The 26,964-nt window shown below is 38.3% G+C and overlaps 1 protein-coding gene across 3 annotated transcripts in view; it reads right to left on the bottom strand.

Annotated features, from left to right (window-relative positions):
• The window catches only part of EPHA3 (EPH receptor A3), a 176,752-nt gene that overhangs the window by 118,127 nt on the left and 31,661 nt on the right, over positions 1–26,964 (bottom strand). For all 3 annotated transcript variants that reach the window (XM_056495640.1, XM_056495633.1, XM_056495649.1), the window contains exon 3: positions 4,895–5,555. In XM_056495640.1, the coding sequence (XP_056351615.1) occupies positions 4,895–5,555 (661 nt within the window). The remainder of the gene's footprint in view (positions 1–4,894; positions 5,556–26,964) is intronic.

Here is a 26,964-nt window from a genome sequence, read left to right as displayed (position 1 = left end):
ACAGCACCTTTTTCGCTTTAAGGTAAAGAAGGTAAGGTAAATTTTTTTTCTAGATCTACTGATCTAGAAAAGTAAAAATTAGGTTTACTGATGCAGAGACATGATTATTTAAAGCATAGAGAAAAAAAGGAAGTCTAGAGAATTGCTTTGCTTCCTTGGTATTAATGATGTTTTACATATTTTTACCTCAAGTGCAGCAGTCATTCCACTCAAAGAATGGAGCAATGGATGTGATGGTTCAGATTTAGAAGCCACAGATGGCATTCCTTTCATATCTCCAGAAACTCAGAGAGAGAAATATGATTTAGGAGATGCTCACTGCACAACTTCAAGCACTGAAAAATTTAGTGTTAGGGGAAATTTTGTGAAGTCATTTTTGCAATAACCAGGCCCAGTGGGTGAACTTATCCTCTCCCTCCTTTACCCCTCACTCCCTTTTCTCCTGTTCAATCCACCTGATTAATAGCTAAAAGTTAAACACATAAGGAAGAACTGTTGGCTTACATTCTTTTTCCTTCTGTCTTTGTTATAGAAAATGTACCAGTCACTCATGATTAAAACTTACATCTTTATTACACAGCATTACATAGGAAATTTACAGTTCAGACTTACTCAATTCCAGCACTAAAACTTAGAACTGTACCTTGAAACAAAACCATGTAGAAAATGTTATTCTGTGCTTTTTGGGTCATTCTGTTCAGGCCCACCAATTTAAATTTTTCATTTGATAAGCAGAGCCAGAAAATTTGGTTTTGGTCTAGAGAGTCACTTGTTGGAAGCCTCCAGAAGATAATTCAAGCTCACTCATAGTCCCACATGGATAAACAATTGCCCACTGCATACTTGCTAATTAAGTACATTGTAATGAAAATCAACCTTTTCTGTGTCCAACTGGTCTTTCTGAAGTGCATGAAATAGCCAACAGCAGAACAGACACATTCAGGATGGAAAAGATTTATTAGCCCAAACCTGCCAGTGCAGGATTTCCTTTATCATCTGGTTGCTGCAGTTTTTTAAAAAGCAACTCCTGAAATGAGGCTTCCATTATTTCCCTGAGGAGCCTTTAGTTCATTACAGAACTACAGATAGTCTTTCTGCATTTATCCTACATTTTCCCATTTATTTTGGTATCAATACCCCAACTAACCAACCTTCAGACAGTGAGATCTATTTCTTCTATAGTGTTCAAAGTAAAACTGAGTCAAGATTTTCACTGGGCAGGTGATGTGAATGCTCCTTTTTTTAACTCAATCTCTGGGCTGTTCTAAACTCTACACCACTTAAACAGTGGACACAGACTCATTGCCTTTCCCATAAAAATCACATTGTTTACTTTGAATACATACAGAGGCAGTCAAAAAGGGTGAGGTATAGAGCAATTAGGCTGTCCTCTAAAAAAAGCACCAGTGGAGAGGAAAAGTTCAGAAAAGAGGTATTAGAGATGAGACATTAAATATGAAAGAGATCTTGAAGTTTGTTAATATGGAAGCTGAAAAGGGAGCAGTTATTTCCTCACTACACAGGGACATGGGAAACCTTATCCCAGTGACTCTAAAAGAGAAGGATTAAACACAGCAAGAAGTTGTTTTCCACACAAGGTATGGCGCTCATTACCATAAAAAATTAAGAGACTAAAAATATGAGTCAAAATACAGACAAATTAACAAGAGGCTGATTCCTCTTGCACATAGACATTCTTACAAAATGTATCTTAAAAGTCAGCAGTAGATTGGCAGAAGCTTTACCCAAGAAAGCACTTTTATACAGTTTCTTACACTTTCCCTTGGTTTCCTTAAGTGGATGACATTAGTCACTGTCAGAGAAAGAATATTAAGACAGCTCTGACCTGATCTACTCTGCCTGTTTGATGGGGAACAAATTGAAAATACGATTTTTTCCTTGTTGACTGAGAAGCAGGATGGAGATTACTAGAAAGCATTAAGCCAGTTGGGGTTTTTTTCCCCCCCTAATTAAAACACACTAATTCTGAGAGAGAAGATGCCATAGAGATGGAGTTTGGTGACAGTGGCAGGAAAATATCATTTATAAAAGATGTTGTGAGGAAGAAGTCCTGTTCAACCATGAAATATTAAAATAAGGTTAAATAGACAGGATCACTGTGATGCTAAAAAAGCTTTAATAACAAACACCCAACAGTGCATGACATACATCATTTTAATTAAATAACATATGTATTAATTAAGGGGGAAAACTGGTATCAAAGAGTTGCTCCCCAACACATCTTCCTTTACTTCAGAAAAACCTGATCCCTCCAAAACACTGAGCAGGTGCACAAGCCTTTGCTAGAGGAAGTATTAAATCCTAAATTATTAATCCAAAGTGTTAGCAAATACCAGAATTCTCAAAGTGAGGTCTAAAATTCACTTTTAAGAAATCATTTCTCCACACCCTCCCAATAAAGAGGACAAGGATGGTCACAGTGAAATTCTTTTGTTGACTGCTGTACATGTAAAAACCAGTCAACAGGACCCAGTACAGAACAATATTCCACCCAGCAAGAGCCCATCAGCTGAGCTGGCTTTTCACAGCTCACATACAAATGTGTTATAAAAACATGCACCAATAACAAAAAATGGTCTGAGTTTATGTCATCTTATTATGGTTATGCAGAGAAAAGAAAGCAGTCAAGGAATTTGGTGAAATTTGTGTTATTTGGGAGGCCATGACTGTGCCTGATTTTCCAAGTGCTAAGAAGAGCTGTTCTGAATCAAATTTAAATAGGCTGATCTTATGCAATTTTTAATCCTCAGTGATAATCTCCTGTTAATGCAAAATGATGTTTTTTTATGAAAACAGCTTTATGGAAACAAAATCAGAAAGTCTGAACACAGGATCAAGTAGAGATGGACACAAAGCTCTTAAATGTTTTCAATTACTGGGAAGACAATAACCTCTGATACTAATTACTCCTTCAGACTTCAACTGAAACTTATTTTTCCCAGGTTATGCCTTTATCCCAGCCATGCTTGCAACACCATTTTTGTGTTGCCACAGCCCTGATTCTACCTCCCTTTCAATGATCAAAAAAAAACCAAACAAACACAAAAATCCTTAAACACCCTAAATGATGGAGCAAGAGGAGAGAAGAAAAAGAAAAGGAAAGATGCAGGAGCAGTCTTGAGGTCAAAGCTGAACTGGTTTTCTGTGTTTTCCAACTCCTTCTGTGCCACTGATGCTGACAAATGTGAAGTTTTGAATTCCTGCTCTAAAGAGCCACTTCAATCACAGCACACTGAAAGAATCTGATCAATATGACTTCCAATAAAAGCCAGCAGAACCTTGTATGTTAAATCAGAATAAAGCAGAAGGACCTGTTGCTATTGTTAATGGCTTCATCATATATAACCCCCTTGATCAACAGTGAGTGAGGGAATAAAAAAAACAACAGAAAAAGATATTCATTCTATGGTCTGACTTTCTATGCAGAACTCAGCAGGAGCTGCCTTGCCTGGCCCAAGCATTGGAGAACTTGTTTGTAATAGAAGTTTGGTTGGATTTATTTAGCTTTACTTTTGCTCAGTTGTAGTTCTGGAGTGCCTGTCTCTCTGTGCTCAGGGTAAGTGAAACTCTAAACCAACAACTTTCAGCCATTTACAGCAACACAGGCTCTGCAGCAGGCAGGAACATACACAGTGGATAAAAGATTCACTCGTGTTCTGGCATTTCTAAGTGCAGCTGTAGGAGACCCTGGATAAAGCATTTCTAAACAATAAATACCCTCCCCTGAATTCAGCTCTTAACAGAAGTTTACTTTGTTTTTTAATAAATAACAGTATCTAACCCCAGAAAAGCATCCTCCGACCTGGCTAGTCAATTTATTCAACGACAAAAACTTTTTTAAATCTACTTAAAAATCAAAGCAAGAACACTCTTACCCCTTCCCCCAGATGTTTCCCTGTCATTTTCTGAGAAAAAGTCATGGCTAAGGTTTGTTGGGCTTCCAGTAACTTCCCAGGATTTATTTGTTTGATAGAAGTGTTGCTGTAGGACTGATTAAAAATGAGAAGGCACTGTCCCAACCAGGCACAGAATACTTTAAATTTCTGTTTTACACATACACATACACAGAAAACATCTCAGCTATTCTGCTTCCAACCATGGGATTTCCAGATATTACTGTTTAATTTTTACTTATGTGTTTAATGGAAGACCCTTTGCCACAGCCAGCACCCTTCAAGGCATTCTGTGAAAAGGTTGAATCAGCACAAAACTTCAAAATGTAACTTTATAAAAAGCATTAAAATGTTAGCTGCTATCATCTTGGTTGATATTAAAATTAGTAAATACAACATCCATTTCTCTAAGGTTTAAAAGACTTCTGTAAAAAATCCAAATCCCCAGTGTACTCTTGTTCTTGGGAGCATTCACATAACCACCTTTTGCAGAAATAAAAAGCTTGGAGAAAATGGAGTTAAAATGCATGAGTATTCACGAATAAACTTCAACTATTAATCTTCCAGATGTATCTGCATTTAGTAATTATGCTACAGGAGCAATACCACCTGTTTTTTACCAACCAGTCCCAGTTAATCAACACAGCTCAGTGGCAAAAGTCATATATCGAGACACAAAGTTTAAGAGATAAAAAGACACTGAAAAAAATCACTTTTTTGACAAGTAAACTGGAAGAAGGTCCAAGAATGTTAAGAGGAGCTATATTTGCTACAGAACAATAAAAGATTTAGCGTCACTAAGAATCAATTGACTCTCACCGACTATTTTTAGCAAACGACGCTGTTCACACAGCTTACACCGAGCCCGTTTGCAGGGCAGCCTTAGCACCTGATTCCTGCCCAGAAGCTGGGGAAAAGGAGCAGGAGGCAGGAGAGGGAGCAGGGAGAGGCGGGGAAGGCCCTGCCGCGGGCACGGTTACCTTGGCAGGCGAAGCCTCTCTCCTCGTAGCCGGCGTTGCACAGACACTTCCCGATGGGCACCAGCCACTCGCCCTCGGTGCTGCAGTACATCCTGGGGGGCTCCTCCTCCCTGGAGTGGTTGACACAGGAGCCCCTCACCTCCACCAGCGACTGGGAGTCCATGGGCACCGTGTCGGGGAACATGGCCAGGTTCTTGACGGTGAAGGGGCACTTCTTGAAGTAGACGCGCACGGACACCAGGGCCACGCAGGCGCCCACGTCCTGGAAGGCCAGGAAGAAGCCCTTGCTGCTGATGGGCCCCACCTCGCGGATCTCCGTGTTCAGCTTGAGGATGCGGTCGCCCAGGTCCATCTGCGTGAAGCTCTCGTCGGCCGCGATGGTGTCGATCTTCACGAACTGGCTCTCCTTGAACTTGGCCGAGCGGTCGTCGTCAGACTCCATGTAGTACAGGTTGAAGGTCTCCTTGCAGGTGCCCAGCACCAGGGGGATGCTGTTGCAGTCCCTCAGGGTGAACTTGAGCTCCACGTAGATCTTCTGGGCCGAGTTGCGCGGGATCCAGTTCGTCCGCAGCCAGTTGTTCTGGCTGTGATCCATGACGTTGCACACCTGGTACGTCCTGATCGGGGTGTAGTGCTCGTCCACACCACTGATCTCTTCCCACTGCACTCAAAAGTAAAATAAAGAGAAGAAAAGAAAACGTTTTAAGATTAATTATTGTGTCAACAAAAATAACGCTTAGGTCAAAAGCTGTGAAAAAGCAGAAATAACTTAGCGTGGACATCACTATAAAATAAACAGATCTGGTTGAACCTCCTCTCACTGTTTTCTTATTAAAAAACAGAAACATCTCAAGCGAACACAGAATTCACCATTAATAACTCAGTTTTTACCAAGTTACCTCAAGGGAGACAAAGAGATGCTAGAGTTGTTTTGCACTACTAAAAACCTGATTTCCTAAACAATAAGCAGTGCTGCCCTTTCAGCAACAATTCCACATCTTTACAACAACTACACTCACCTCAAATGGAAGAGATCTTCAAGGAAAACACACATTTGCACTGTTAGGAACAGTTTTATTTCTAAGATTGAACAAAAGCCAACAGCTCCAACTGAAATTCCATACAGTCACAACAAAATGTTAGAGTTTTACATTTATTCAAAGCATGGCAATTGATTTTCCTTGGAATATATGTACTCTGACAAACAATAACTCCAGAAACTGGGTTGAGCTGGACTAAGAATTACTACCAATTTCCTATATTCTGATTACTTGGTTCTTCTGTGGTCTACATAGGCTGTGACATTGGAACGGTTTTAAAGAGCACAGGGTCACAATTTGCTTTTATAGCAGCCATCAGCTGGCAAAGTCTCTTGACCCAAAACATGAAGGAAGTGGCTTCCTGCTTGTGAATTACTCACATACCTGGTTTCCAAAGTCACCCTTAGCAATGAGGAATATTTACCAACCACAAGGAAAAAAAAAAATTAAAAAAAACCAAACCTACAAAAAACCTGGGGAATCAAGCATGTTGTCAGAAGTCACTGCCACTCCTGAGGAAGGGAGACAAAGAAGAATTTCTAGCAGAAAAACATTTTCCCTCAAAAATCAAGTCACATCAATTTCCTATTTAAGATCTCATTCTAATAATTACTTGTTCTGCATAAGCATCTTTTGTTACAGGATTTTAGTGTAGTGCAGAGAGTAGGAGAGGAAAGAACTATTCCCACTATAAGGACAAAAACCATGGTGCAGAAGTGTTTACAGTTTCTTGGGTTTACAATGCACGTATATCACACACATACACAAAGAAAGGAAAAAAACATGGACATATCAGAGCAGCATCTGAGAGCTCTCAGTGCCAACCCACTAATTTAAGGAAGTTTTGATCTAAGAGCTGATCTGCACAATGAAATTGTCCACATGCCACTGAAGATGCAATTTTAAACCACGTTATTAAACCAGCAGATAAAAGCAGTGTAAACACTCCTCCCTTTAATTGAAACCAAGTTTACTGCAGTTCACTTTACAGACCTGACTATACACAAGTTTTATCTCTTCCTGACTGGTTCAACAGAGTTTAAAACACAGTCTTGGATGCTGATAAGCTGCAGCATGCCATAACAGAACCTATTTCCAAAAAGAGCCAGCAGTGCAGGGATTTTGGAGTCAGAATTGCCCCACTGGAGCTCATGGCCACAGATCTGGGCACCAGCCATGCAAGGATGCTGCAGAAGCTGCTGGACCCTGGCTCCCAGCCCTGCCAGCTTCCCAAAACTAAGTGAAGGACTCTGACAGATGTCCTTGCACAACACAGTCCTGAGCCAACCCTCAAAGAGCCATAATTGCCTCCAGTGAAGCTGGAGGATTTATCTGCAGCTCTTACCTGGACAAATAAATACTGGGTAACAGCACCTGGATGAAACTAGACAGGATTATATAACGAAACCAAATTTTACAGACATTTTAAGCAGCTCATGCTGATTCAGAAGTCATCTAGTGATTATCAATTCCATGTAATTTCTAATCAGTTCTGTTTTAAATGTCCAGTGGGAGATAGAGATAAAACCAGGAACTGGCAGTTTAAAAAATCTCCACAGCAAGATGTTAGTTTTCTGAACAAATCTCATGGCAATTTCTTTTTTGCCATAAGATTTTTATCCAACATGCTTACACAGATTTTTGAATGTACATATAGAACTTGCATAACAAAGGCAACACCACTACTATGTTCTTCATCCAGAAGATAACAATATTCAATTAATAACTTCATGCAATTTAAATTTCAGTAATTTTCAATGAAGATGAAATTGCCTGGAAGTCTGTGTTAGACCATTTATATGAACAAGAAAATTTTAAATCTATCATTTAATGCTGGAGCATTGCTGAAGGGAAATGCCACTCACACACTTGGTACTAATTTAACTAAATTACTTCAACAGTTATAAAACTGTGGAGGCTGCAGCTATTTCATTAGAAAAAGATGAAATAAGTCACCAAAACTACAGGAAGAGCATTCAAATCACAACACGTACCAGATTCAAGCACATTTGGGAATTCAATAATTATTATGATCAAAGTAAAAAACAAGCAGTACATTTGCATTGCTCCTGCATTGCAGCTCTTCCCAGGAACCCTCTGTATTGCCATTTCAAAGGAATCTTAATGGTAATACAGATAATCAAGAACACTGAGCTTTTTCTATTAAGTAAGGTTTCTCAAACCCCTGTATTTGTACTTGTTTTAATTTTTATTTTGGTGCTTGCAATTCACGTGTTCAACTTGCTCTGTAAAGTTACAATCGTTACAAAATTTCTTTAAAAAAAATAAAAATAATAAATAGAGAAAAATTCTTATTCCAGGCGTGGAATTAAGCAGTGAAAATAATAAAACAGATGGACAGGGGAGAGAAAATACAGCAAAAGACTTGTGGGTCAAGCCAAGGAGAGGGAAAGATCACTGACCTGTTACTGCCACAGATAAAACAGGAGACATTGGCCTAATTCATTATCAATCAAATTAGATTAAATAAAAACTAAATAAACTAACTAAATAAAAACTAAATCTTGAGTCCATGCAGCATCACACTGCAGAGTTGTCCCAGCTGGGATTTCTTTCTCTCAATACTGTACAAAACTAATGGATATTTATCAGTCTTGGCTATTGTTAAAGAGGAAATTAATAGGCAAGTCCTAAATTCTGGAATGGTGGATGACAGGACTATCCTCCTCCAAGTCCAACAGGAATGATAAAGTCAGAATTTTTTAGGAAGATGTTTATAAAAAAAGTGTCAGGGACTCTATGACAGAATGGTGTGGGGCACAATTTCTGAATTCAGGTTATTACACATTATTTATGTCACACTCCCCTGGTGCCTTCAGGCACTTTCAATACTTTTTGAAGCACGTCCAGAAGTGCCACAGCACCACTCCCTTCCCAGCATGTAATTTGGCGTTTGGAAAATGTTCTTTTGTTTGCTTTCCACTTTTTAAAATCTTCTTTGAAAGCTGGTAATGACAGGAAACAAGAGATTGCTTTCAGTGGTGCAGAAAAATCTCCAGATCCCCAGTGAGAGGGTCTAACTCATGTCCCTGAGTGGAAAAATTGGGCCAAAAAAGGATTTTCTTCTCCAAGATCTGGCACTGTGCTGGACTGATGGCTTTGGTTTATTTCTTGCAATTTCTTTACAAAAGGAAATGTACAGAAGTGAATGTAGGAGGTTTCTAGGATGTTATGAGCAGTCCCAAAGAAAAGCTTCCTCTCAGTGTGGGAATCTAGGACATGAGTGATCTCAATTCTTTCATCCTGCCTGTGACATCACTTTTTGTGTCTTTTTATCCATCATAATTAAAAAAAATCTGAATTACAATAAGAAATGGTGGGATGTTTTGTGATTCACAATACAGCATATATGCAACTGTGTAATTGCAAAAAAAGGCCCATTTTTTCTGTCAGCATCACATTGCTATAAAACTCTTAAACTACAAAGTATAAAACTCCAACTTCAGATGAACATTAAAATAAGTCTAAATTAAAAAAAAAAAAAAAAAAAAGAACCTCCCCACATACTGTTTAAAAGCTTAACAAAATAGTAGCAGGATGCAGGAGCTCTGAAAGGTGGCTGTTAACCAAAAACCCTGTAATGGCCATATTATAGGAGAATGCATTCCAGGGCAGCTCATCTGTATGAAACTTTCCTCATAACATCACCAAAGATGCTGATTCAAGGCCCATAAATACCAACCAGTGAGATCAGAGGACAAAAAATGATCTGATTTGGGATTTTAAGAATCTTTAAAAGTACCATGGATTTTTTTTTTCTACATTTGACATTCGAAAATCAATGAAATCACCTCATGCCACTGGCTCTAGCCAGAGTTTTTTAGTTATTTTATAAATTGTAAGTGAAAGAATAAGTGTCATTGCAAGAGTTTTCTGAGTAAGTTATACACATAGTGAAATTATCATTTCCATCACATAAACCTTCATAAGACTTTGGTACACTCATAGCTTCAGCCCAAAACTTGGTTCTCTTCACAGCTAAGAAAAACAGTTTCAGAATTACAACCAAGACAAAATATTAATATCTTGTCTGTGGAATGCTCAGGTGAGATGAGAAGCTCATTAAGACCATCCAGATACCAAATTTTCCTAAGAAAAAGTGAGAACTAGCATTTTACCACACAAGTAGTTCCAAATTTATTCCAAACTATCCAAATCAGTCAGATCTGTGTTCCATGCAGTAATGCTATTGAGTTTTTAAGAACTGTGACATAAAATAAAATAAATAGAATAAATGTCTTAGAGAAGCTAAGCACACATAAACAATATTGGGAAAGCAAGAGTGCATCCCTTATCATGGGAATACTAAACTAATAATTAAACCAAATTGCAGGAAGACAAGGAAAGCCATCTTTTTCCTCCCATCTCTAATTGGCAGACAGATGAGCACTTCATCATCAAATTTGTAAGGACAGCTGATTCTCACCCTTCAGCAAGCAAAAGCCTCTTAATCACAGAGAGGTAAAAAGGTCAGCACAGGAGGGAAACATCTGAGTTCCAAACAGACACCTGGATCCAGCAAAAAACCCCTTCACAGCTTGGACAAGCAAAGCATTTACAGCTTCATTTTCTTCCCTAGGCTCTTTATCTCCCAGAGAAGCAGGTTTCAATCTTATTTATCTCACTGGTTAAGCAGATTTTTCTGGGAAGTTCTCAACACAAAAGTCCCCATGGCTGAAATCTGTACAGGACAATAATTTTTTATTCACAAGCATTGAATAAACTAGGTAAGACACAGCCTCTAAGTGTAGCTGCTTCTGAGATGGAAATTTACCCAAGATGGATCTCACAAGTCTGTGGATGTGGCAATCTGATGAAAAAAAAATGTGTTTCCAAGTAATTATAATCAGAAGTTATTTCACACAATGTTAGACATCACACTTATGAGCTCCTCTAAATATTTTAAAATAATATTTTAACACAAATATAAATAAATATAAAATAACATTTTAACACAAATAAAAAGTATTAGGTTGTCCAGCACTATCCTTTGCTTCACCTAAAGCACTACCTAGCACCTAATATTGGAAGTAGCAGTGATGGCAAACCTTTACAAAGAAATAATCAGGACACAGTCAATCACAAGTGGGAAGAATCCACTTCTCCAAACTGTTTGCTGGCTACCTAAACAGGAAGATATCTCTTACCCACATTTATGCCTCAATTTTCTAACAAATAGATTAGGAACAAATTGATAGTGGGGCAATATTTTTCTTACTATTTTAGTTATTTCTTGTACCATAACAATGATGCATGCCTTCATTAAAAAATAAATAAATAAACACCAAAGAATGAGCAAATGCTTTCAGAAGCATCAGCAAGCAGGATTTTTAAAAAATGAAGCCATTACTTAAATGGGAAAACAGCACCACAACAGAGAAAGTGAAAAACATCTGTGGCACAAGAACACTTAAAAATTCACATTTGAAAAGCCCCTGCAGTTTGTTGTTTTGTATTTGCCAGCAAAACACATAAACAAAAAAAAAGTATTTACATCAAAATGCAAAAAACAGGTGCACAATATAGCATTTCCCTGCTAGCCAGTCCTTCAGAACAATGTCTGTTTGCACAATGGCATTTCCTAGAGAAATCCCAAAGCACCCCACGTTCTCCTATTGTCATTAGCACAACACTCAATGTACAGTGAAATTCAGTAGTGTTGTGCTGAATGTAACTGTAAAAAGCACCAGCTGGCTGTATTAGAAATGGCATCCTTCCAGGTCTCAAATGTCTTATTTATATACAATGGAATCCTTCCAGCTGTTTAATATTTAGGGCTAATAAATATAATTGGCAGTACTACTGCACAAGGGCAAGGAACACAAATACATATAAAACTACTTCCCCAACAGAAAATCTCATTTGTTCTTAGATGATTAAACCAAAGAGGGATACAGAGTTCTGAGCAAATTTTACACAGCAGACTTTTTTTTTTTTCTTTAATCCAAACAACATTTGGTTGTTTTATAAGTGCAAAAATGAACAGAAAAAAAAAAAAAAACAAAAAGCAAACCAGACATCCTAACTCCAGCTGCTCCTGGAGCAACATGTCCTTCAACCAGTGCCTTGCACAGGCCATGAAAAAAGATAAATTGGCAAGGTAGAAAGACAAGAAACAGCAATGTTGGATGCAGAGAACAGTCACACACCAGCCAGTCCAGAGGTGAGATTATTCCCAATTTTGTGCAGGACAGTTTTACCCCTCAGGGGCAGGAGGTGAGCAGAGTACAACTCTGGAAATGTCAGAGTTGCCCTGGGGACAAGGTGTGAAGTTTGTGTCCCTATTTCCAGCTTTGCAGAGGATTTGATTTACCAAAGTAATGGTAAATTTCCAGCATCACCAGCCCCAAGGAGCTGGGTATCTTCATGGACTCTGCAAAAGCTCCAGGATCTCCAGCACAATAAAACCTCCAAGACCTCAGCACTGGGTGTAATCCTGCACACAGAGCTGTGACTCTGCCCCTTCTGAAGGATCCCATTGGCACAACCCAGATGGGGAGCTAATCTAGAGATGGAAACCTTTAATTTGGGTGAGTGACACACTGCTAGTGCTTCATCACTTCATGTGAGGCAACAATCTAATTTGAAAACTCAAACAACTTCCACGACAGCTGGAGCCCACAACCAATCCCACAAAAGGCTGCTCAGAGGAATTGCCATAATTTAAAGGTATTTTGGGTTGGTTTGGGTTTAACTTTGTTCACATGGCAATCTTCTCTTTTTATATCCTTTAGCTGGGCAGTTACACACTCACATCTCCATGTTTCCATCTTTAAAATAATTTCTTAACAACTTGATGAGGCTTCCTTTTCATTCATCACTTCATGCTTTCATTGAAAACTACATTCTTCAGTAGAAATATTTAAATTATACTATTATATTCTTCTAAGTTGTCAATAAAATAAATTTTTCTTCCTGAGGTTGTCTCTTTATCCCTTACACCTTAAAGAAAACAGCATCTGAAATCCTGTCTCAGCCATCATACCTCCCCTTTAATGAGGACAAGCCAAAAATAGTTATGAATATACCTGAAAAGCATAATATTCATATTGCTTCCTCCCATCCCTTGCTTAGGAAGTACTGCAAAAAAAGGCAATGGATTAAAATAGCACTCATACTAGTTTTTAAATATAGCTATCATATAGGGTCTTGAAAATTAAACACATGCTAAAATCAAAGAGTCATTATGCTTAAAAGGCTAAGTTAAAAATACCTCCAAAAAGGTGATTATTCTTTTGTCAACTGCTGAGTCAAAAGAGAAATGGTAATTATAATATTTTTCCTGTAACTCTATGGAAATTAATTTCCTCACCACACAATTAGGAAAAGTTAGCTCTGTGCACATATTTCCAGTTATTCTAATTGAAAAATAAGTTTAATACAGGAACTCATATTTCATTGACATTTCATATTTTCTAAAGATAAATTTGTTTCAGTTGAACAAGAAGAAAGTAATTAGACTGGGAATTCTGGAGATAGTCCAGATATCTTCTCAACCTCTGGCTGAGACACTCTTGATTTCTCAAGGCTCTAAAACATTATTAAACAATCACTTTTCCTGTGTCAGGCTAGGGATGAAAGAAGAACTCATGCCTAATTTAATATGAGATAAATAAACAGAAGTAACTCAACCAGGATTTTAACCAAAGATTCTTGAGGAGCAATGGAATTAGCTCTGATTTTCACAGTTCAATAGTGTGGCAGTAAATTGGAGATATTTGGTTTTGTAAAAATTCTGGTTGTTATTTGATAAATTGTACACACTGGGAGCTACAAAAAATTGTGCCACAAAAATATGTTGTTTTATCTGTAGAAACAAACAAACAAAAAACAACCAACCATAAAAAAAACCCAAAAGTTAATCATGCTTTTACAGCTTTCAGGTTCATTCAATTCCAGTCTTGGGTAAACAGAAGCTCATTAGATAAAACAACTGACAAACACACAAACAAACACTTGAAAAAAAAAAAAAAAAGTGGTGACAGGTCATTGAAAGCCCAAGGAAGAGCCAAATTCTCTTGGAATAGGAGACATCCAATGCTAAAAGGTGTTGTTGTAATTTAGGGAAGGCTCACAAAGAACCCCAAATTAAAATCTCATTAAATAGATGTATTTGTGTACTTGTTCTGTGGGAGGCTGAGAGACATCAACAGGAACAGAAACTCCTGACCTACAATCCTACTCACCCAGTGCCTCCTTTAGGCCTTGCATGTAAAAATGAGGCTTAAATTCCATTTTCTAGCTTACTATGCCACAGTGGAGCACAAAGTGCTTCCAGAAATTCACTACACTAATTATTATCAGTGGTATCAATACCTTACTGCAGAAATTAAATACAGTTCAGAGAATTGCCCTAAAGACTGTTCATCAGCTGTAATGCCAAAAATACTTCCATATTTTACTGTTATTTACTCAAGCTTCATTTCTTTGTCATAATGTTGGATACAAGCACACTCAGTAGTACTGCACTGCAAGGTTTGTATTCAAGCACTCCAAATTGCCTCACTTCTAGGTCCTGTGGTTAAAAAAGAAAGTTCAGCTTGCACTGCTCTCAGTAAGACACTGATTACATGCACGTGAAAAGCTCAAAATGAAAACAACTGCACAGGAGAGAGGTTTGTTATTTTTTAACACAAAACACACTAAATATAAATGGAAGCCTGCTGGGAATGTGCATCAAGAAATGTGTGTTTGACTCTGTTCTCTGCATTTGGGACTGCAGAGAGAGAAAAAAAAAAAAAAATCAGACAAGGATTTCAGTGTTTTATTTATTTTGCTGGATTGTGGCTCCAGAGGTGAAAGTTTACACAGAACCAGAATACAAAGAGCCCCTGTATTTGCCATCCAGGTAGCCTTGCAGGGTCTTCCAGGGTGTCCTGGCAATGACCTCCACAGGAATGGGTGAATCACAGCCCAAAGGAGGACAGACAAACCAACCTTCACCCTCCCTCTGGTCTCTTCCTGCCCCAAGGTCAGGGACTGTGTCCAATTATTGATGTTCCTGATAAAGACTCAGTTTCAGATAAAGCCATCACAGACTTTCTGGGTGAGTTGAGTCTTTGAAGTCCCATAAACCAGAGATAAAAATTACATTTTAAAATCCTTCAGATCTTCAGCTGCAGTCCCTTGCTGCCCAGGGTCCAACTGGACACGTTGTGAGAGTGAAATTCAAAGCCCACCAAGAACCTGAGCTGTCAGGAATCCTTTCCATTGCTGGAACCAGAACTGTCCCCTGGAAGATGGATGGGACCTAGTGAGAAACCCAGGACATGAAAACACTTGGAATGTGCTTCAAGCCACAGGAAACAGGAAAAATCAGGTACCACTGCTGATTTATAAGCCATGAAATACAGGCAGTAACACAGATTTACTGATGGGCAATGAAGTCCAGAAGTGCATTTCAGAGTTGTTTCATATTCCCATGTCCCAGAGCCAACATCCCAACTGGGAATGTTTTGGGAAATGAGAACTCCAGCTTGGACTGAGCCCACTCAGAGCAGCAGAAAAAGAGATGGAAAGCTGATTACCATAACAAGAGTCTTTGAAGTGACACTGAACAAAATTATTGCTGATGAACATCAGTGGTGCTGCACCCAAAAGCAAAGCAGTCAGGCAAACAAATAAACCATTAAATAAGCATTATCTTTAACACTAAACCTCATATTCCATATACCAAAATTCCAAGAGTAAAGACTAACATCTTTGTCATGAAAACAGCAATTTGTGCCCCAAACATACCAAAAATGCAAATTTGTTTATCCATTTCAATTGTCAGGAAAAACAAACAAAAAAAAAGCAAACTAAAAATCCCACATCATACCTTTGAACTCACAGGAGTATTTCATGCAGGTGATGTTAAATACACACTTTATGCCCAGGAGTTTTATAATTTATGCATTGTCTGCTGATTTTAGATGCAATATTATTTCCTACTAAATGAGAAATTGTGTCTGCTGTTATTGCACTGCACCTATTTCACTCTATAAATAAGAACACTTCCAACAGAAAGATCATTTTGCAGCCATTATTGATAAGACAGCAATTATTTACTTAAATTGAATACAAAAAGTCAGTGAAAAACCTGAAAAATCATGTTTCACATGCCTAGATATAATTGAAACACATTTAACATTTCGTTCACTATATACAGAGATTTTGGAAAGAAAATAATAAAATACTATTTATATGCCTACTGATACCACAGTTTTAGAAGAAATTGCTTAGACTTAGAACTTCTGCTACACATAATTATGTGGGCAGGGAATCCAAGAAGTTGAAAATATAAGAACTCTTTATAAAAAATATTAAGGTATAACTTTTATTATAAAGGGCCATGCTCTATATACCACATATACTTATTTTGTATTGAAATTTCTGTCTTTAATAAAGCATTCTTGACCTCTATAAAAATTATAAATTGTTTGTATTCCTCTGTCTTAAGAGGCAAGGATATTTTTCCAAGTAGAAAGAAAAAAAAATATAGCTTTTAGGAAAATATAAAGCAGGAAAAAAAGCTTAAATTATTAGCTGGAGGGAGAGGAAAAGTGGGGACAAAATGATGTGGGACTCCCAAGACCAGGCAATAAAAGGACAGTGAGTGACAAGCAAGAACTGAAGAAAATTGCTTCTGCAATCAGAAAAAAAGAATAAAAATGTATCCAAAATCTAATACAAAAGTGGTTATGATTCAGAAACTATTATGGACAACTGAGTCAAGAAAAATAATAAAGAAATTTAATTAAGTGAGAGACTTAAGTACAAAGAAAGAATGGAAAAAGCAGGCACTGAGAACACAAAGGTGTGTACCAGAACTATTCCCAGACACTTGGAAATTTGGGGAAGAACCAGAAAGATCAAGACATGGATCAGCAAGTAGGTATAACAGAGACCAGAGAGAGTGAGGCAAATTCATGCAGCTTTCCAAAAGCTAGGAAGGCAGCTCCTAATTAAATCAGAAGGCTGTGAAGGTGACAGAATACAGAGGCAATATAACCCTGCTGTTGGAGCCAAGCTGCAGTCTGACTACAGCAAACTGGATACCTCCACATGACAGTTTAAATAAGAGTGACAATTTGCAATACTCAAATTGCCTGGATTCCTCAAGGTGGTCTAATAAATTAAAATTCACCACCCTTAAAAAATAACCACTGTCTGGGTAAGGCAAATTAAAACAGCACAAACAGAATACCTGGCTCAAATTCTCTCTCTCTGATGTCTTTGTTTTGTGAAGGGTACATAAGTGTGCATCTGAGCTTTAAGGACCACATGGAAAAGTGAACTCACACAAGTCATGGTCCTACACACCTTAACTGCTGGTTCTGCTCTGAGCTACTCCCACCTTCTCTCCTGCTGCAGCTCCAAAGTGCCCAAACTGGGAGCTGATATGAGGAAAAATCCATCTGCATGTCAACCTGGCAGAAACACACCAAAAATACAGGGAAACAAGCACACCAAGCAGCCAGCCTTAAATAAATACACACAAGTGGCTGCTGTGATCAACGACCATGAAGGGTTAATGCAGTTTCTAGGATGGGACAGGAAAAGAGGGATGGAGAGTTGGGAAATCCTGAGGAGCCACAGCCTGGTCAGCCTCCATCCCTGCAAAGATAATGGAAAAATAATCCTGGGAATCATTTCCAAGCACACAAAGGACAAGGACACCATCAGGGAGAGCCAGCACAGTTTCACCACTTTCTCCCAGAACACGCTGACAGAAAATCTGATAAAACACGAGCTGAGTGGTGAAGTGAAACTGAACAGCCAAGCTCAGGAGGCTGTGATCACAGAGCCTGGCTGGAGGCACCCAGGAGCACCTGCATCCATGGTGTGGGTGATGGGGCTGACAGAATGAGGGGCCAAGATGCCAGAGGGTCCTGCTGCTGCTCAGGGGACCTTGCCAGGCTCAGAAATGGGCTCAGGGGAGCTGCAACAGCTTCAGCAAGGGAAGGGAGTCCTGGAGGAACAACACACTCAAAACCTGTCCTTGGCAAAACCAGATTCCTGTGCCACATCGCCAGCTCAGCACGACCCCAAACCAAAAATGATCACTCTGGTAAAGAGACATCCAGAGCCACATCATTGCTTTCTATTTAAATTATTAAATGTCTTTGCTCCCCTCCCAGAATGGCATCAAGGAGTTGTTTTCCTGCATAATTTACTCTCAGGAGAGCACAAGGCATTTGGCCATGCAGGTGAAATTGTCCATCTCAGCAGCAAGCACAGCACAAACACAGAGCAGCAGCCCCAGCCTGCCGGTGATTTAAGGTTAAATCAGTGGCTGTGCATGCACACAGGTCACAGAGCTGCTGCTTTAAATTTTTTTATGATGAGAGAGCTCCCACTCCAGCCAAGCATGAGTGTGCCCTGAATACCTGTGCAAGCCCTTCTGCTCCTGCATAAAATCCTTTCCCAGACACCTTCTGTGACTCCTCAGAACAATGAACAGTTCCTGAAGCCTGTATCCTAAGGGCTCTGCCTCCTCCATCAGCAGGGAAGGCATCCTCACCCCATGAATTCTGTCAGCTATTCCAGGCTGTACTCAGCATTTATTTAAATAATGTTAATTCAGTCATTCAATTCCAGGGTGACTGCACGTGTGTGATCCAATTAGGAGACCAAACAAACCTGTCACAGAAACAACCTAAAATCCATGCAAGTGTTTCTGGTTTATGATCACAAAATACAGCACTAACTTAAAACTGAAGATTTAGTTAGGATTAAAAGTATTTAGGATGCACTAAACGACAAATAAACTGAGATTCACACAGTAAAGGCAGATTAGCTGTGGAAAAAGGAAGAGCTCTCAGAAATATCTACCCTACAAAGTAGGTCACAAAGAAAAAATAATTTAATATTCCTGAAAGTGAGGTAATGGCACTTTTTTTGTAGCAGACAAGTTCAGGAAAGTATTTTTACTGCTACCTTTATTACATGAAAAGTGGTAGTACTGAGAAGGTCCAATTCCATTGTGAAAGGCACAATAGGAATATGTGAGAATGACTCATCTCTGCCCATAAAAAGTTTTGTTTGAATGGTGGATGCTATTTTATAGCACAGACATGAGAGAGAGAGGGCCCCATGCCTCTCCACAGTGAATAATCACAGCAGAAAGAATACAACATTTCTCAAAACAGAAGTACATGTTTTATCAGACTAAACAGTATCTGTAATGTCCTGGTTTAAAATAACTACAAACCACAAAATTCAAGTGGACTTTTCTGTAACAGTTGAATACAAATGTCTGAGCACACAAATGGACTGAGTCATCCTTTAATGACTTTATTTTCTGAAAATAGAGACCTTAGCTGAGAAAAGAGCAATCAAAACTATACAGAAATTCCAGCCTTTGACTGAAGTAGTGGAGAAAAGTTGAAATTAAGTGTCATAAGAACATCTAGTGGAAAGCATTGTTGGCTTTCATTGACTAAGAAACAAAAAAAATCCAAAGTCTGTTAGAAAAAAAAAAAAAAATTTGTAAGATTCTTTGTCACACACCCAGGAAGGAAAATATCAAATATGGCACAATGTTAAACTTCTACACAAAAACCCCTGAGATCCAGGCAGCTACACCAGTTTAAGTTAACCTGTGCCATTTTTTTTTTGTTTTGCTTAGCCACAAAGTTTCAAACAATCCAAAATCTTACTTTTTCCCTTCAGGAGTACAACACATTATTCAGCAGTCATTAAAAAGAAATTAAAAATGTATTGATCTTCCTGAACTGCTGAGCACAACACATTGTAACATAATGCAGGAAACAAAGAAATATTCCCTATGCTAATTCTGAGTCAGTCCACTCTCACTATCCCTTTTATTTCCAATGAGGAAGAACTGGTTTCCTTGCAGGTAATTTCTTGTGGTATTCTGTTGAGTTTATATTTGTTTTTTTTCCCCTCTTTGGTCACCCATTTTTTTTAAGAGGAGTGTGGGACAAGCACAACCCAGCAGCTCTCAGGTGATAAGAACCATTTGCCTTCTCTTGGACAGCAAAGCCCCTTTTTCAATCCACCCTGCACAAACAGACCCCTGACAGCCCTGCAATTACCAGCAATTTCAATCAAGTGACCAAAGGAAAGGTGAACTGGAGAAGAAGAAAGCATGGCAGCTAATTAATGTGTCAAAGCAGCACATGTGATGTCTCTGTTCTGTTAAGAGAGCTTTAGGAAGGACACGAGTGATTTTTGTTGTCCAGGCTTCAAGACCAGATTAAATAATTCCATTTTATTTACCTGGGTGTCACAGCACCTGAATATCCCTGCCCAGGAGGAAACTTTGCCATGGAAACTCAAAGCAGCTGAGGATGGGTGACCCCAGAAGGAGCTCCTGACACTGCTCTCAGATCATATAAAAAAACATTAAAAAACACCAAAAAAACCTCACCCCAAAAGTTCCCCCCAAAAAAAAAACCAAATCAGAACAAAAAAAAAAAAAAAAAAAAAAAAAACAAACAAAAAACCCCAACAAAAATTAAAAAAAAAAAACCCAGATAACAAAAAAGCCAAACCAAAACAAAATCTATTACCTAACCCTCCCCACACACCCCACCCTCTGTGCAAATGTTGGAAGGCACAAGAAGATAACCTTTGAGGCAGCTATTATCATGCTCAGTCCATAGACTGACTGTGACAGCTTCAGATGCTAACAATAAATAAGTTTATCCACTTCAAAGAACGTGTTCTTCTCCTCAAAATAGCTTCTTATTTGCACTCTGCTTCCATCTGGGAAAAACCAATACATTGCTCAATCCTGTTGCCTCAGAGAAATTATCATTTTCAGTTTGCTTTTTATGGGGAAGGAGTACACTGCAAAAAAAAAACCCAAAAAGACCCCAAAAAAACAGTAGCTCCAAAATTCATGAAAATCTCCCATTGCAAAACAAAACTCATGTGAAATACTGTTCAATAAACATACCAAAAACCCCCAAATAAGCATTCTTGCTCTTCTTACTCACCATAGGAGCACTCACTTCTTTCCCTCAGAAAACACCATTCACCCTGATTAGTTCATATCACAAAAAAAAAAAAACTCCACATCAAATATTGAAGTGATTTGTGAAGAGCAATTTTACAGGTAAAGAGTAAATTACTCTTGTTCCAATGAGCACCTAAAAATCCATTTAGTTTTAGGACCATTGAGGAGTCTTTCCAGGATAAATTATTTACTTTTTTAAGTCTGGTAAGCTTCCTATTTCATTACATTGAAAATTCTACATTTTTCCTAAATGGCTGCAAAAAAGAAATAGTTCTCTCCCCTGAGCTCAGGATTCAGTTCTTTTCACCAGAAAGCAAATTAGGCCTATGGAGCTAAAAGCTCTCAAATCCTTGCAGCACCACTGCTTCTATGAGGGAAAAAAAAACCCAAAAACAAAAGAAAGAATATTCAAGAATAAAACCTCAGTTATGTAACTTAAATATTCACCAGGACTCACCTCTTTGGGTGGCAAGTGAGCCACATGAACACAGAAGAACTTGACCATGATTAAAAATCTCTTAAGTATTTCTTTTTTATGGGCTGGGACAAAGAACAGCAGAATTGAACTGGTACAATCCCAAAGCTAACAGAATAAACCATATTTTAACAGATTAAACAGGCCCTAGACTGATGGCACTGCTCTGAAGGAAAGAAGCCACAGAACATTTGTTGGTAATCTACAAATCTAGGGAAAATAAAAATCACTTATTTCTGCCACTTGTGGAACAGGCTTTGTGATTCTGTGCAGCTTGAACAACCCACAAGAGCTCACAATCTATTTTTTAAATTATTTGACTCCTTTCAGTTTGGAAAAGGGGCATTCCTCTTGTGCTCCAATAATCATCATCATTTGAAAATTGCTGCACTATCAGCTAACACCTTCAGCCCTTGTCCTATCTCCCATGGAATAGCCACATCCAGCAGAAATGGGAAGCAGGGATGAGTCAGGAGGCTGTCAGGCCAAAAGCTCTTGACATTGTGGAAAAACAAATGTTAGGATGATTCCAGAGTTGCAAAAAAAAAAAAAAAAGTTTGGAGCACCCACTGAAAGAAACCATCCCCACCAGATCATCAAAAAAAACCAAAACAAACAAACAAACAATATAAAAGATGGGAATGAAGAAAATAACTAATTTGCCACAAAGCCACTGAAATATCTTTGAGGTGTGGAAATCCAGCTCTGCTCCAGGGTACTCACATGGTGATAGCACCTAATTCAGTGATTATACATCTTCTTTCCTACAGGACCTTGGAGTTCAAGAAGAGTGGGAAATCCTGATGAATGGCAAGACCAGGTCTGGATTCTGACACTTCTGGAGAGTTTGGAAGCTGTATTCCAGATTCTGGCCACAGGTAACCAAACCCCCTCGGTCTTGGTTTTGCAGAGTGGAGTGCAGCATCCCCTCAGATGTCTTTTAGGACACCTGTGCTGCAGAGAGAACACCTGGAGCTGCAGGAGCTCAGCAGGGCTGGGAGGAGGCAGAGCCCAGGATGAAGACAACAAGAGCAGTCTGTGACAGCAATTCAGGGACTCTGAATTGCTCAGGCATTCATTCATTTCCCATTTCCCTTCTGGCATCTCTAGCATTTGAGATAAAAATAACCCATGCTAGGTAAATATTTTGCCTGAGTGAACAACCTGCAAGGCAGTGAGTCAGCATTAAATATTTGAATTTACTCTTTTTAAAGTTTCTGGACTAAGGGCTCTGATCATAGAGTTTTTCCCCATGTTTTCTTTCCCCAGCCTTCTCCCACATCAATACCATTAATACCAGCAAATCCAGAGAACACTGAGATGAAAGAATAAACAAACAAAAAACTTCAGATTTTAGGCAATTTGAGAGATGCTTACAAGAAAAAATATCTGATCAAGCAAACATTATCACTTCTCTTAGGAACAGAGATTTTGTCTTGGATAGGCTAAAAGGAATCATCAACATATTAGAGTTCACTGCCCAAAGAGGTGAAAGTTTCTGGTGCAATATTAGGATTGGCATTGGAAAAATCACTAGAAAAACACTAATTACATACAGAGGCAGAAGGTTAAAGACTAGCTAGAAGCTGGAAAACTTATTATATGCATTCTACTGAAGTTTGCAGAGTTTAAGGTCCACAAAATGCCTGTCACCAAGAAATTCCTTTAAAACACAACACGTGCAGCAGCAGTTGACAAGCTCAAAAATTTAAACCCTTGTTGTAACAATTTTACCTGAAGCACAAGCAAAAGTGAATAAACAGATCAACTCTCAGGCTGTCAAGCCCTCCCACTAAATTTATACCTTGCATTTCAGCCTGAAGAATCTTTCTTTAGAGCCACGTTTGTTGCAGAGAACTTTACTCACAATGTTATAATTTCAAGGTTGTGAGTAGAAGCCAATTAATCTCTGGATTGAGAGACTGCTGCTCAGTTATGGAGTCACTGGTCTGAGCTCTACTTGTGCCCTGTTTTAATCAACTTATTAGGAACAAATTCAAAATTAAGAAATATTTCTTCACTAGTCCAACAAGATAAAAATGTAGAAGTCCAGAAGATAAGGGCATATTAATTAAAATTAATTTTTCCTCTCTTCATTAAACACATTAATCTCAAAAGAGCCTCACATCCACCTGCACCTAAACCTATATAAAGTGAATTACATAAATAGAAATGAGCATTCAAGCCAGAGAAAAAAACTCCTCTAAGGGCTTCAGAAGCATCAACTGAGCTACAGAGCAGGAATCTGAGCACAACCTTTCTGCTTCTGCCCTGACAGTGACACACAGCTGTATTTACACTGCTGAATACTGAATAAAATGTGCCTGCAACCTGTGTAAGAGAAGCAATGCATCTTGCTGGCTCAACACTAACTTTCTGGCTCTGCTGCCCTGAGTTTTCAGAATGTTCCACCTTAATTCCCCCTTCATTTTCTCAGCCCTGAATAGCTGCACACACAGAGTGCAGCCCTGCCTCGTGTTCCCAATGCTGGAATTCCTCACTTTGATCATGGCCCACTGAGTGGTAATTTTCTATGTTGAACATGTCAGCCTTAAAAAAAAAAAAAAAAAAAAAAAAAAAACCAAGAACAAACTGTTCCCAGTCCCAGAAATCTAAAAACAAAAAGTCCACAGTTGCCAAAGTTATCTGCTTCTTATCAAGATCCATGTTTGGCACCAGATGCATTTGATTCATTCATCATTGTCAGTGCACTAGCACACTAATTATTTCAAATTGTTTCCTCAGGCAGAGGTCTAGGACAAATGCAAGCAAGCCAAAAATAGCAGTTATGAATAATTATGCATCATTTACCTCAAGGCCTGGGCCAGGCTATCATTAAAACTTCTTCTTGCCACCTGTGATCCTGGCTAATTGTAGACTTTAAATTAGTTCAAGATTACTTTTTTTTTTCCCCCTAATACAATGGCCACATTTAACCTACCTATTAAAAGTTTTCTGATGCTTTAAAAATTCCCAATAAAATGTCAACAAGGTTCCTTCTTTTTTAACGATGCCTTTGTGTTTCACAGCCTGACAAGAAGTTTGCTAACAGGAAAAACTTCAGAGACAAGGTCAGCAACCTCACTTTAAGAGACTGCTGGAAAGGTTCTTAGAAAAGCACAATTCTTCAACCTCAAAGTAAATCCTGATGCTCCAAAACCAAAGCTGTTTCAGTCCTTAAAACTTTCCCTGTTACAGTTCTGACTCCTCAAGGCAAGAAGAGAACTTTCACAACACTGACTTTTCTAACAACAGCCAGAAGAAATAGATAAAACATTTGCTCCCCCAAATTCAGAAGTGTCTGATTCATTTTACAGATAGCAAACTCATTAATTCCAATGGGATCCAAAATTCAGATGCTTTTGCAGAGCTGGAGCCTTATTCCATTTATTGTAATGAATGTGCCTCCTATGTTCTTGTGCTGCTTCAACTATTCAAATTAAAAACAAAAACAGCTGAAAAAAAGCAAAACCTACCCTGAATATTTCCAGAAACATGTATCTCATTTAAAAACAAAACAAAAACAAACAAACAAACAAAAAAAAAATTATAACAGTACAGTAGCTAGAGAAATTAATAAAAAATTACAAGTGCTGCTTGCTCATGAAAAACCATCCAGAAATTCCTCCATTCAGGCACCCAAAGATCAGAGATCAGGAACTGCTCAGCAAACAGTGCAAGGCATGAAGGAACCAGACCAGCCAAGTTCTGAACCCTCTGGAGCTAAGGATATGTTTATGTGATCTTTTGTGACTTGTCTTAATCAAGACAACAAAAAATATCAGAGCAGAGATTTAAAAAAAATAAAATGTAAGATATAAATATAAAATAGATATCTGCAGGTCCTTCAAGACTGAATTAATACAATCATGGTGAAGTAAGTTCTGCAGTTCAAGTGACTTCTTCAACTTCTGTTTTCCACAAGGAGAAAACAAAGGCATAAACTCATCTTTCAGCTCTTTTCTGTCCATCACACACCCCTTCTATGTGAGGTATAGATTGCTAAATGCTCCTCAAAGCAGAAGTATTTTTATTTTAGGTTTGTTATGAGCAAAGTTTTCACAACAACTAAAACTAATATGTAAACAACATCCAGATATTGCTTGGAAACTAATGAAATCTTACCACAAAACAAATGAATGTAATGGATTATACTACAAACTGCACTGTAACATCACAGTCATCTTAAATAAGTTTCTCTCAGTAAATTTCTTCAAAATAAACATACTCATTTTTCCAACTACAATTGCTGTGATATTGTTGCATTATTTTTCTTCCACATGCCTCTACTTTTTTTACAGACAATGCTGCACTCAAGCAGCTTAATTTCATATCTCCATGTTACACCCTTGAATTATTTGTCATAAAACATCTGCTTTGAGCAAAACACCATCTAGAGAGAAAAAAAAAAAAAAGACAAAATCCTATTCACTGCATTTGCAGAAGAAGGTTAAAAGCAACCACAGGAGAATGAAGTATCAGGTATTTATGACAAAGTGGAACAAATTCAGAGATGCTGTGGACTGTGGTGTCAATTACAGACAGCAGAACACAGAAATTCAGGGGGAAAAGAAGCAAACAAGCAGAGCATCCCCTCACCCCACCCAGCTGCTGTGTCTCAGAGCAGGACAGCAGAGTGTAATTCTCTTCCCTAGGAAGGGCTGGAAAATGCAATTCCAGTCTGCTGGCTCTGCTCCCTGAGCCATGGCCAGAGCAGGGCAGCCCAGAGTGCCCAGGGCCAGGAGAGCACTGCCCAAAGGGACAAAGCCCACTCCAACACAAAATCTGTCAGTGTTTGACCTTCAGCTGTTTGGGCATTTTTATCTGTGAGATAATTTTTCATTCTCATTTTTCCCCATCCACGCTGCAGTTCCCAAGTACAGTAAATTTCTCCTTTTTTTTTTTTTTTTTTTATGTATAATCTCTAGTAATATCCTGTGCTCTCTTATCATGCTGCAGTCCTCCCCTGTAATATATTTTCCATAAATTTTTCAAATTATGAACTTTACCAGCTACAGAAATGATTGAAATACAACCAGGACTATTTTGTTCTGACAAAAATATTCTAGGGAGGTTCACACTTCTTCTCAACACAGAAGTAACATCTGGGTCATGCAAATTTAAAAACAAAATAAAATTATTTTAGTTTCAAACTCTAAGTCATAAAAGACACAACACCAAAGATGATTCCTTCTCTGATTTTCTCTGATTTATGATATAAATTGACTTGATCATTAGAGGAGGTGCATAAGCAATTCAAGTCGAATATGTGTAATTAAATTGCTAAAATTCAAAAATGTGATGTGACATTGCTACATCTGATAAATATATCAGCCATAAACACATCATGGCCTATAGATCCTATGTCACAAATAAGAATGAAACTTAAATTAGTTTTTCTTGAGGTGTTATATAATAGCATGTATAAAACCACAGTAATCCTCCACGTTAAAATTCTGTTCTTTCCAAAATGATCCAGCTCACTGACTGAAATGTTTAGTTTTTGCACCTTTTCCCAGCACTTCCCTCACATAATTCCACCAAACTCAAACAATTGTATTTGCTA

Source organism: Oenanthe melanoleuca, chromosome 1 (genome assembly GCF_029582105.1).
Source record: "Oenanthe melanoleuca isolate GR-GAL-2019-014 chromosome 1, OMel1.0, whole genome shotgun sequence".
NCBI lineage: Eukaryota > Metazoa > Chordata > Aves > Passeriformes > Muscicapidae > Oenanthe > Oenanthe melanoleuca.
This window is presented reverse-complemented; position numbering and strand designations above follow the sequence as displayed.